The sequence below is a fragment of the Mesoplodon bidens genome (genome assembly GCF_964165515.1).
Source record: "Mesoplodon bidens genome assembly, chromosome: 8".
In the NCBI taxonomy this organism is placed as follows: Eukaryota; Metazoa; Chordata; class Mammalia; order Artiodactyla; family Ziphiidae; genus Mesoplodon; species Mesoplodon bidens.
Genome location: NC_138165.1, coordinates 75,724,630 through 75,737,591, shown reverse-complemented (window position 1 = coordinate 75,737,591; position 12,962 = coordinate 75,724,630). Strand labels below are relative to the sequence as shown.

Genomic DNA, 12,962 nt, shown 5'->3' with positions numbered 1-12,962 from the left:
AGAATATTCTGGCACATCCAAAGGCCAGTCCACCTATTGAGAATATTTTATTTTGCTACATTAATTTTGAAAGTAGCATGCTGTATGTTATGGTCCAGTGTTCTATAGTTAGAGCCCTAGTCAAAAAGATCATGAAACAATATAATACTCCACTTGTCTTGTCTGGTGTTTTCAGTATACATTTTAATCCCATATTTATAATTCAGGCTTATTCAGTATATAACAAGGCATTTTTGTTCTAGAACTTTTATAAATTTCTAGAGTCCAAGAATAATTGCATTTTGCTTCAAAAAAAGATTTACATTGGTATTTTTCTTAGCTAATATATTGTAGGCAGTTGTGCTCTTTACCAAAATGTTTTTATGTACTTCCACAGTGCATTCATTCAATTCTATAAAGATTATATTACTTCATTTTTCTCTCCAGATATAAAATACAGAAAAAATGGAGGTAGTATGAAAGTTAATGTACCCAAAAAAACCTGTTCTGCTTACATTGTGATGTTTTCCTCTTATTTTATAGCTAATATAACATACCCATGATAGCAAAAACAGCTTTAATAACTATAAGAGATCAATATTTTAGCTTTTAATTATCAAGGTCCTTTTTATTATGTCCTGATATAAAAATGAACAAAGATAAGGAAACTAAACCCTTATGCTTAGCCTCATATAGTTCTGAAACAACCAATGATAGTACATAAAGGAAATAGTATTACCTAAGAAAGCATATCTTTTTTTTTTCCTTTGGTATTTTGGAGAAAACATCTAAAGGATAATAATTTTAAAGTATACCCTAACAATTTGAGATTACTTTTAATACTTTCAATGTGTTTCTTGCTAATCATATTTAGGATTTTTGTTTTTAACATGTCTAACTTTGGTACCAAAGCAAAGAAAGCTACACAATATCCACTTACATATTTTTAGAAACACATAGAACAAACTTCCTAAAATCCTTATTAGTATCTGATCTATTATACAAACTATTTTTTAAAAGATACTAATAGATGTAAATTTTTCCTACCCTATACATACCCAAATACTGACTAGTAAAGTCAACCTTAGGGTTATTTTATTCAGGCAAGATCCAATTGTTTGTGAGAATGGCTCTCAATAAAATAACATTTAATATCCTAATGTCTGTGCCAAAGGAAGAATGAAAATAAACTCAGCAACAATCCTGTGTTTACCAAATACATTTTTATGCCTGTGCCCTAGCTGTGTGTCTATCTTTAAAGAATGACTTGTTTAAAACTCAAGCTCAGACTTACCTACCTTCACATATTGAATATTTAAAACACTTACCTCTACAAACTTACCAATGATGGGTTTTGATAACTTAGTTGAACTTGGCTAGCCCCCTTCACACTACATTTGATGTTAAGCAGTAAGTTTTCATTATTTTTCCTTTGTTTTTCTGTCTGAGATTAGGTTGATTTCCTAATTTTTACACTTAGCTACACAGTTATATATTTCTATTGGTTTTTGTGCCCCACAACTCATAGCTTCACTTCTAGATGGTCTCCATGAACTATGGAAAAAGGAAGAAGTGCTAAATACTCTCCTTAGACTAGAAAACCAATTTTATGACATTATTTACATCCAAAAATGTTTTATTTAAAATTTGTTAGGAATTAACTACCTTCTAGAAGCTGATTTTTATGTGGACATTTTAATAAGAAAAAACTTTATTCTTTGAGGATTGATCAACTAATAGATTTTTTTTTAACTGGGTCAATGTCATAATGAATGTTAAAAATATTTCCTTTATACTCAGCAAAAAATACTCCTTCTAAATCTTAAAATGGTGTGAAAATCCAACCATCAGCTTTCATGCACTTAACTATATATATTTTCAATAATTCATTTTATTTTAGTACTTAATGATCTTCTTCTATAATATCAAAATGGGCTTCTTACACATTGTAACTTGATTTATTTAATTACATTCCAGTAATGAGCTGTAAAATGAAACTGAACTCAGGACTAAAAAGTTTTGCTTTTTAAAAATGTAGGGAGTTTCCATAAAATAATTTTTATAGAAATTTAAATATACAAAGTTAATGCAATAATTTCAGTTTACCAGGATTGAAGGTTCTTTGCTTTAGGAATGCCTATATAAATTCCTTCAGCAAGTGATTTTTTTTTTTTTTTTTGCGGTACGCGGGCCTCTCACTCTCGTGGCCTCTCCCGTTGCGGAGCACAGGCTCCGGACGCGCAGGCTCAGCGGCCATAGCTCACGGGCCCAACCGCTCCGCGGCATGTGGGATCTTCCCAGACCGGGGCACGAACCCGTGTCCCCTGCATCGGCAGGCGGACTCTCAACGACCACGCCACCAGGGAAGCCCAGCAAGTGATTTTTAAAGGTAATCTTAAAAATGCTATATGTAGGATATTTTTTATAATATATCAGTCTGATTCTATAAGCAAGTCATAATCTACCATGCAAAACATACTGTAAAAGTACCCATCATGCCTTGCTAACTATGGGATTATATAGCTTGAATTTAAATAGAGTTCTGAAGAAATTATTTAAAACGTAAAATAAAGGTGTAGATGTTCTTAGCTTCCAAGTTAGGAAGGACTTTAATACCTTTTGATATATTTTTAAAAATACAATTCAGATGATAGCTAAGAGACCTATATACACTTAGGTTTCATCCTGAACTTCTGCAAGGTGTAGCCCATGTCCAACTTTAGCTACATTTCATTTAAAAAGTAAAACATGACAGAGTATTCTTTATGCAATTCATAATAAAGTCTCTAATCTGTGGAAGTTAAAACATGTCTTGACCATCATATATGACATATATCAGATATAATTTACCAGGAATTATCCAGTATGTGGCATTTTAGCTAACAGGGTGGTATTTGCTTTGGTAATAACTAGAGTCAAAGGCATTTAATCTGGTTTCTGCAAGCTTGTTAGGAAAGATGTCATAAGAATATAGTAAGAAATGTTCAGTAAATCCATAGAACTTAAATTGTTAATAAATAGATGAGTCTTTTAATAAGTTCATTTGTATTAAAACTGTATGTATGAAATGAAAAAATTTCAGTGTTTGTGACCTAATAAAATTCTCTGGCTTTGTTACTTTAATAATTAATTCAAACTCATGGATATTGATATGTTTTCATGTTTAGAGATAAATGTATAAAGTATTGATTAGTAAAATGTTACTTTTAAATACTTAGATTTATGAATTTATGACAACATTCTTTCACTTTGGGAACTGTTGGATTCAAAAATTTGGAACACTCTTCTGAAAATAAGAAACAAAATAATCTTAAGGAAAAAGAAAAATAGAGGCTATAGAGTTATTAAAATTTTTAACAATTTACACTAGAACACATAAGCAGGCTTCAAATACAAAGGAAACTATTGAAAGCAAAAAAATATATATTTCATGATAAGGTAAGCATTTTTTCTAAGTTTCATTTTTGGCACTCATACGTTTCATAATCTAGCTATCAAGAACCAATTCCTCTTCTTGAAACACTGAATGTATTTTAATTAAGTGTTCTTATTTAGACTTTTCATCTTCAGATCTTTGGATCTGATTTTACTGCTTCCTCTTCCCCACAGTACAGTTCCCTCAATATACACTCAGGGATTGTCATGGTGTTGATGTTAAGGATGGTGCTGAGGCTCTGGCACTAAAATAAGTTTGAGTCTAGGCTCTCCTGTTTTATAAGCTGTATAACCTTAGCCAAGTTACTTAATGTCTCTGTGTCTCAATTTCTTATCAGTTAAACAGAGTTAGAATAATACTTCATAGGGTTGATGGAAAAAGTAAATGAGAGAACACAAATAAGGAACACAGAACTGGTGGTCCTCTTCCTTCACCTTTATTTATCTTCAATTAGAAGCTTTCTTCAATTAGAAAATTTGGCAAAATTATGGCCATGGGGTCCTCCCCTTTTAATAATCTAGAGAGGACTCACTGAACAAGTATATTTGCTGACATTTCTATTCAAAAAGCAAGTTATTATTTTCGCAGAAGCATGCATGGAAAAGATAAGGCTTTAGAGTCACAAAACCTTACCTGCTATAAATTTTTCATTTTTTTCTCCCCTTAACAGTGATGATACACTTGGGTAGTGAGCATTAAAAACTGAAATGCTAATGTCTAGTGTAAGTTATTAATTTTTACTTTCTCATTGCCTGGTTTCTCTGAACTCACAAATGGCAGTCTCATTTCTTTCCAAATTTGAACATTTCTTGTCATTTTCAGTTTTAACTTTTTATATTTTGAGGCTGTTGTTAGATTATACAAGTTTAATTGTCATAACTTATTGGTATATTATTCCTTCTATATTAAGTCTCACTTCATCTTTAGTAATGGTTTTCCCCTCAAAATAGATTGTCTACTATTAATATTATGATACCAGCTTTCTTTTGGTTAACATATGCCTAGTGTTTCTTCATGTCTTATTTTGCTATGTTTAAGTATATACCTTTTAACTACATATAGCTAACTTTAAACTTAAGCTTGAATATTGCTGTCTTTTGACAGGACGTCCATCCTATGATATTGTTTTATTATAATTACTTATATATTTATATGCATTTCTGCCATCTTATTATGGGTTTTCTTTACCATATTTTTCATTTTTCTTTGTCCTTTTTTTAACCTTCCTGTCTTCTGTTGGATTGAGTTTTTTAACATTTCATCTGGCTAAGAAGAAATACATTCTAGTTGTATTATTTTAGTGATTAACTAAATTGTGTAATATTTACACAATTAATATTTATTATTTAATTATTTAATATTTATTATTTAATATTTACAGGCTTTTAACCAGTAGACATTTCTAGATTAGTTCAAAGGAAGTCAGATTACTGATACTATCATATTTAATGTGTTCCAGAGTAAAGGTTATTACCCTTTTAAAAGTATTTTAATCAGGAAAGTGTAATGAGTCATATTTTTATTGAATGTATTGAATTAAGAGAATAGAACAATGATTCCAATCTGTAACAGTCAACCATAAACTAGTTTTTGAAGGTTCATCTTCCTGTTCAATCCCACAAACCAGTGACTGTCAACCAATGAGGGGGTATATGTACAAGGCATGGCCTTAAGAGTGGTAGCATAGGGAGGTTAGTACCATTTTACCCCTACCATACACTAAGAAAATTAGCAACATCCATTTCCACAGTTATTCCTAGAGCTGTCTCTCCAGCTTACCCAGTGAGTCTTCCAGGCCCTCTGCAGATGTTTCATCCAAAAATCCTTAATGAACTGAAGGCAGAGCTCATCTCTCCTTGGAGTTATTTTCTTCTTGCAGATCATACATTTGGTTTCCTGAAACATTCTGACATCGCATACCATACTGTTCTTAAATGAGGAGCTGTGGACTTGAAAATCTATGGTGAGTAAACTGTGTCATAAACTAAATGGGAATGAAATACAGTTCATAGCCAAGGATGGAACTTCTATAATATAGTCTCACCTTACTTTGGTGAAGATCCAAGTAAGGCTGAAGCTCCCAATAGCTATTCATGAGAAGAGGTACAGTACAGAGTATATTATTTGTAGTTGTCAAGGCCATAGGAAGATCCTCTTGGTGTGTACCTCTTCCCAATCCCCTTTACTCATCATGGAAATTTAAGTAGAAACTAATTAATGTGATATAATCTTAAGCAAGATATTTTACATATGGTCAACTATTCCCTTACATGGTTCCCCTTAATTCAGAGGATCTATACTGGGTAACCCAGGACCACCTAAAAAATAAGTCAGTTTCACCTCTGAGGTTACACTAATGCAGGCCAACACTGGTTAGTCCCTTCCTCTCGGAAAGTAGTTCTTGATGATAGAAGAAAGCAGCTTAGGCTGGGCTTCTCCTAGCCTCTATCTCAAAAAAGAGTAAGACCCTCTTCTTGAAAGGCTAAAATCCCCACTAATTAACCTTAATTAACTTGGTTGTTACTGTTCTGGCCCTTCCAGCAATGTTAACCTCCAAATTTAGTGTGTTCCTATTGATAGAGGTTAACCAGTCCTATCCAAAGCTCCTACAAGAAGGGGCAGGGCCAGCTGTGTTGTGCTGAAATGACATATTTCATACTGTCTTAGTTTTGCAAGGGGCTCCAAGTCTTTGTTCTAGAACTGAACCCCCTAACTTGTACTCTTGGTTACCTCGACCCGTGCCCTAGCTCCCCCCAGGCTCTCTGAACTAGGTAACTTTCTCAGCAAAAATAGACAAACGACTGCCAGTAGGTCCATACCTTTTCAGATCCACTGATACTACTCATTCTGGCAAAAGATGAGGGCAAGGACCCATCAAGGTTTACAGCGTCCCAGACCTTACCAGCAAGAACAGTTGTTCTCCATCTGGTAGAACTATGGATGGGGGGGACTGCCTCTAGGAGGCAATTATAGATTGTCAGACAGCAACTTTATAGACCAAGTCTTAGTCAAGAGGCATGGCTGCTTCCCCACTGTAACTCAAGGTTACACTAATGCAGGCCAACACTGCAACTACACACTCACTTAGGGGTGAAGCAGACAGCCAGGAAACCATCCCTACCATAATGCCCAAGGAGTAATCTGTTGAATGGTTGGTACTGCCACCTGCTACCCAAGCTACTTCATGATTATAAGTCTTCCTAGTTGGAGGCCCACAACCTGACCAACTTTACTTCAATTTCGGAACTTCCCAGATCTAAAGAGTTATGTGCCAATCATAGATACAGCTATAGGGGAAAAAGAAAAAAGGCTTGTGCCTCAGAGCCCATGTCCGAGTCTATGCCTTCTTGAGCGCATCAACTTAAAATTCTATTTATCAGGCTCTTCTCAGCCCTTATAGAGTCACACAGGTGCTTAAGAAAAATAACGAGGTCTACTTCCAGAATAAGTGTGAGATTTCAATGAAATGAGACTGCAACTATTTCTTGTTCCTGCCTATTCTTGACCTCCACATAGCCATAGGTCTTCTGACTTCTGAGGTGCCTAATCTACGAGTTCACTTGTGGAATAGCCCTCTAATATACAATGGTGCCACACATATACATTGCCCACAACTTCTTGCATGACTTCATAGTAGACTGTAGTCTACTGGGTTGACAGCTTATTATTACTTTAACGTGACATTCCATGAACACCTGAACAGTGCTCTATCACTCATGCAACACTGCCTCCAAGAATACTCGAAAATGAATACTTGACAGCCTTAGGGTAGTACTTGGGAGAAACTTCCTTTCTGGTCAAGGAACCCACAGATGCCAGATAAGGTGTTAGCAATTCTGGAATAGGGGACTTCTTAGATGTCTACAAGTTTATCATCATCTCCCACAAGTGGTTAGGATGTCCTCTCTTGAAAGTGCATCCCTGCCAGTTTTAAGTCTCACCTATCCTCCACTTGCCATTCTTAAACTGCTGGATTAAATAACATATCACCTCGGTACTCAAAGGGTATTTGCTTTTACCTGTTTTGCCTCCTACAGAGAATCCAACTGGTTCATCTTCCATATCACCACAGAATAAGTCATATCCAACTTACCACACTTCTTCACTCAAAATATCCTGTCTTCTGTAAAAATTATGCCCTCTCCTCTTTGGTTTCCCTGTTTTCCTGTGTCCTCCAGTACCACAAATACTCTGGTAGAAGTTAAGTGCCTACACAAATGACAGACTGAACAAAAGGCACTCTATTAACACCCAGCAAGCCAATGTCCAGTGTACTGACCAGCATTAGGCCATAGGAAAGATCATTCAAGTGGAGGACACTGTCCCTCCATTCATGATAGGAACTGTAAGACTTATAATGGCACTTCGAAGGCAGAAGTTATCAATGCTGGTTTTCCAAGTCTGTTTTCCTTCATCCATGTAAACACATCCCATCTCTTTCACTACTCTGCTATCCAGTTCTGAGACATTACACTCCATCCTAGGTCCCAGTAATCTACCCTAGTAATCCCAGCAGGTAACTGGATTCCATTATGAAGAATAAGGAGAATCTAAAGGAACACTGGTAGAAATGGTCCTTCCACCTTTAGGATGCCTTCGAGCGTTCTTTTCTAAGCAATGTTTCCAAGCAACCAGAAATCTTTCGCCACACCAACTAATAAACAGAAACTGGAGCTGAACAGTAGCACCCAGAATAAATCTGGGGGAACTACCAGCACAGTTTACTTCATGGTGAGCCCTCTCTGCTTGCTACAATGCTTAGAATGGATATCTCAAGGAAAGTTCTCATTTTCAACTTTGCCCTAGCTGTCCAATCACCTATGAGATATAATGCTGGCTTACTATGTTGTAGTCATTGTATAAGTTGATACCTTAACATCTTCTCTGTGATGTTCTCTTATGGAGCCTTGGAGAGATCCCTAAATCCAGTTTGAGATTCCTGGAACATTGATCATTTCCTCCCTTCACCATCACCTTCAACAAATGCAACAGAACAGATCTGGATAAGGTACTTAGAAACTTTTAAGCTTTAATAAGTTAAAGGAGCAAAGGAAATAATTAGTAAAAACTACTTGAAAGTAAATGTATTAAGATTTATATTAGCTATTCCACAATTTCTATGTTGTATTATAGACCCTGATTGACCAAAAGAAATCATATAAGGTAAATTATGTATGTGGATAACAAAATTAAGACCAAGAAATATAAAGAAAATATTGCCCTTTTGAACTATCTACAGATTTTTAAAATCATACCTGTAAACCTAATGTTATTAAAGTTTAAAAAATTTTTAACATACCAAGTACCTCAAAAGAGCTTTATAATTCATCATAGTCCAAACAAAAGTGATACCTTTACTTATTAGCTTACTAAACATTTAATAGAGTAAATGTCCTTTTTCAGTAGTCTGAAAAAAACTAAGGATTCTGATCTTTCTATTGCTTACTGTAAAACAGCAGTGGTTGCAGTTATCCTTATTTTAAGGAAAGCAATAAAATGTTTTCTTTAAATTTAAATTATGCAAAATTAGGAAGCAGAAAACCTATTCTAAATATTCTGAAACCTCAATGTTAAGTAATTAAATGTGTGAGACTAGAGCCATCTACTGGTTAAAGTGTAATGTTACAAAGCACAACTACTGGATTATTAACTAGCAAAGCAGGGAGTCATGGTTGTTAAGAATTGAGAATATAAACATAGGCAAAAATCATCTAGTCTAGGACACTGGTTTTTAAAGGTTTAATGAAACAACCTCTTTTTAACAGGAGACCCAACATATATAACAAAGTAAAAGCTGAGGGAGGGGGCTTCCAACCCCCACACGCACTAATTTGCCCAGCAGAGGCCAGGCCAGTGACAAACAAGCCATGAGAGGTAGTCTGGGCAAATAACTGTGGTTTGGACAGAGGCTCAATGAGAAGGAGTAGTATCAGCAAAGTTGTCTCTTACCCACCTTTCCTCTGGAGACATCTTAGAGACACTGGGGTGCAAAGGACAGTGGTTAATGGACACAAAGGACTGAAGAGTAGGGAGTAGGCTCCTGAAAGGCTACAAACCTCTTTTCACAGGGACATTACTTATGTGCTCATTTGATGCAACACTTTAGAAGCATTAGTATAACTTTCCTGAAAATGAAAAATAAGAAAATAAGACGTTTGGTTTTTTACCACAAGCTAATAAGAACTGAGTTTCTAGGTCTTATGGGCTTTTACCAGCTAGGCCCTGGACTGGTCCAGTCTTGGAAACAAGACCCCAGTTTCAGGTCCCAGCCTCCTCCCTTCAAAAGGGCATGGATGTCCATAGAATCGAGGCAAGAAATGGAGCTCTCCAAGGCCCCTCTCTGTGGCAGAGACCCCCAACCTAGACAGCAGCTTGTCAGCTAGGCTTGGGGTGACAGGCTGGAGCAAAGTTCCAAAGACTCGCAAACATTCCAAGGCCACATGAAGCACAGTACCCAGCCAGGGAGCATCCACTGGGCTCTCCCAGTTCAACTTCCACGGTGCATGCCTTTGGACAAAGCCATTAGTTTGCCGGACACAGCTGGATACTGCCTCCAGAGCCTTATAGATCTGAAAGTTATCATAGTGGTCTGCCACCTGCTTGGGCAAAGTGGCCACTGCGCTCACCAGAGCATAGTCCTCTGCCTGAGCACGACCTGATGGCCCCACCAACCCTGGCTCACTGGGAAAGCAGGTAGTGCAAAAAGCCGGATAGGTCCCAGAAGGATTTATTCTGTTGGCAGTGCATCGGTTCAAGAGACCTCCCAAAGCAAATGCCAGCTCAGAATCCAACAACTTAACCACCTTTTCACCATAGTAATCACAGTCCCAGTTGGGGACGCCCTGACGAAGGAGAAAGTAGCGGAAGCCATCCACAGTATAGCGGTCAAGGCATGTCCTGGGATCCACCACGTTGCCCAAACTCTTAGACATCTTTTGACCACAGACCGTCCAGTGGGAGTGAACATAGATGCGGTGTGGTGGGCTCATGCCGGCCCCTAAGAGGAGGGCAGGCCAATAGATAGCATGGAATTTGAGAATGTCCTTGCCTATGATATGAGAGGTGGTGGGCCACCAAGATTTGAACTCAGCGTTTGGGTAGCCAATTACAGTAAGGTAGTTGACCAAGGCATCCAGCCATACGTAGATGGTCTGCGAATCGTCCCCGGGCACCGGAATGCCCCAGTGCAAGTGGCTACTCCTTCGAGAGACAGATAGGTCCGGCAGCTCCTCTTCCAGCCACTGAAGGACTGCGTGATGGAATGGCTCCGGGGTGATGGCCTGAGGGTCGCCCCGCAGCCACCGCTGGAGCGGCTCCCGGAACTGGGAAAGCCTGAAAATGTAGTTTTCTTCCTTGGTCCAGGAGACGGGATGCCCGCTCTCCAGAGATACAGGACACAAATCCCCCGACGGGCCGGGCTGCCTGGTGACCTTGGCTTCAGGCAGGAAGCACTCGTCGGAGGCGCAATACCAACCTTCATAGAGCCCCTTGTAGAGAAGACCCCGAGCCTTCAGCACCCCCCAGAAATGCTGCACAGCCATCCGATGCCGGGCCTCAGTGGTGCGGATGAAGTCGGTGGAGGAGATGTCAGCCTCCCGGAAAAGCTGCTGGAACTGGGCAGAGACTCTGTCGCACAGCTCGGACGGAGCCAGGCCCGCAGCGGCTGCTGCCTGCTGAATCTTGAGGCCGTGCTCATCGGTACCAGTAGAGAATCGCGTGGCGGCGGCGCTGGGAACTCGGAGGCGATGGTGTCGGCACAGGGCGTCAGCCAGTAGCGCCGAGTACAGGTGCCCGATGTGCGGCGCCGCGTTCACGTAGAAGATGGGTGTGGTGAAATAGGCGCGCGCGTAGCGGGTATCGTCCCGGAAACCGAGAGGGTCCGAACTGTAGTGGCGTAAGCTAAAGTCCTCCAGGAGCGAGAGCCTACTCGCCCCCGTGCGCCCTAGCAGCCGAAAGGCAGAAATCCGCAGCATGATGCCTGCTGAGATGAAGCGGCGGAGGGGGCGTTCTGGAAGCACGTGTGAGGGGCGCATGCGCAGCCGGGCCGCACCGCCGCTTCCGTCCAGAGAGCCAATGAAGTCCGGCCCCGAGCGCCGGCCCTCCGCCGCTCCGCCCGCGCTCCCCCCTCCGTGGGCCTCGGTTACAGCGGTTATGAATTACGGGAGCGAGCGAGGACGATAGCGTAGAGGAACTGGCTGAAGGAGAGGTTATGAAGCAGATAAATCTTTATCTTTCTATATCATACTGCGTGTCCTGCTTTCTAATTTTATATTTATGAATCTGGTTTTTTTCTCCAGACTGAGTTGCTTGTGGGCAAGAATTTTGTATTCAGGCATTTCTGAAACACCAGCCAGTGGCTGGCACATTGCAGGAGTGTGCCCTCTACGTAGGCTCTGGTAAACGTAGGGATCTGAAATATCATATACCTTTCCTCTCAGAACCTAGTGGGCACAATAAATCCAGAAGGGAGGGGGGAGATGGGAAGGAAGAAAAACAATGACCTAAAGCACTTGAGGGAAGGATAACTGAAAAAGTAAGAGAAATCCTTTCTCTAAACGCAGTTTTTGTTGAATCAACAAAAGAGGTAGGCTTGTGATGTTCCCAGTCTTTGCAAAGATTACTGAGATCCAGAAAGCTGGAATGCAGTACGTTGTCACTCTGCACCTAAGGAAAAAGCAGTCTTCAAATTTATTTCTCAACGTAGTTGTTAGTAATATTCTTTTTAAATTGTCTTGAAGTTCTTCTAGAGCAGTGTTTTTCAAGTTTGCTTTAGTAAGGGAACCCTAGCTCTTTTCGAAAAGGATGACTCGGAAGCCCAGAATTGGATTAATATTAATCCTTGCTTCTTGACATACTCTCATCTTTGGTCTATCTTTTTTCCCCCCATTTAACTTAATAATTAAAATAATAATAATTTAGTAATAAAATAATTTTATTTTATTAATTTAATAATAAAATGGAATGGAACACCTGTGACCCCACAAGCCAACCTAAGAACTAGAAGTGGTTCTCTAAATGTGGTCCCAAAAGAACAGCATTAGCAGCACCTGGAACCTTGTTAGAAATACATATTCTTAGGCCCCACACTCCCCTCCTGAATCAAAAACTCTGGGGGTGGTACCCAGCAGTCTAGGTTTTAATGAGTTTTCTAGGTGATTCTGATGCACACCAAAGTTTGAGAACCACTGAACTAGGAGATTACCAGTGATTTAGATCTATGTGCTCTTTTTCTCCTTGTCTTCCTGTCTTCCTCCCAGAGGTAATCATTGTCCTGAATTTTGTACTTTTGCATTTATCTTATTATATATAAAGTATGTCTAAGCAACATATTGTTTAATTTTGCTTGTATGAAACATTCTAAAAAAGGATATCATGGGAATTCCCTGGTGGTCCAGTGGTTAGGACTTGGCAGTGGCTGCAGTAGCTGGGGTTCAATCCCTGGTCCGGGAACTAAGATCGCAGAAGCCACGCGGTACAGCCAAAAAACAAAAAAAGATACCATACCACGTATAGTGTATTCATGTTTTTGCCTGTAACTAGTTAATTC

The 12,962-nt window shown here is 39.1% G+C and overlaps 1 protein-coding gene across 1 annotated transcript; it reads right to left on the bottom strand.

Moving 5' to 3' along the window:
• Positions 1-9,080: 9,080 nt before the first annotated feature.
• Positions 9,081-11,442, bottom strand: MARS2 (methionyl-tRNA synthetase 2, mitochondrial). Its single transcript, XM_081242761.1, has one exon. It carries the CDS (start codon positions 11,386-11,388, stop codon positions 9,631-9,633), a length of 1,758 nt encoding a protein of 585 aa, XP_081098887.1. The 5' UTR covers positions 11,389-11,442; the 3' UTR covers positions 9,081-9,630.
• Positions 11,443-12,962: the final 1,520 nt, after the last annotated feature.

Coding starts and splice junctions, on each gene's coding strand:
- MARS2 (XM_081242761.1), bottom strand. CDS start 11,388: ATGCTGCGGATTTCTGCCTTTCGGCTGCTAGGGCGCACGGGGGCGAGT.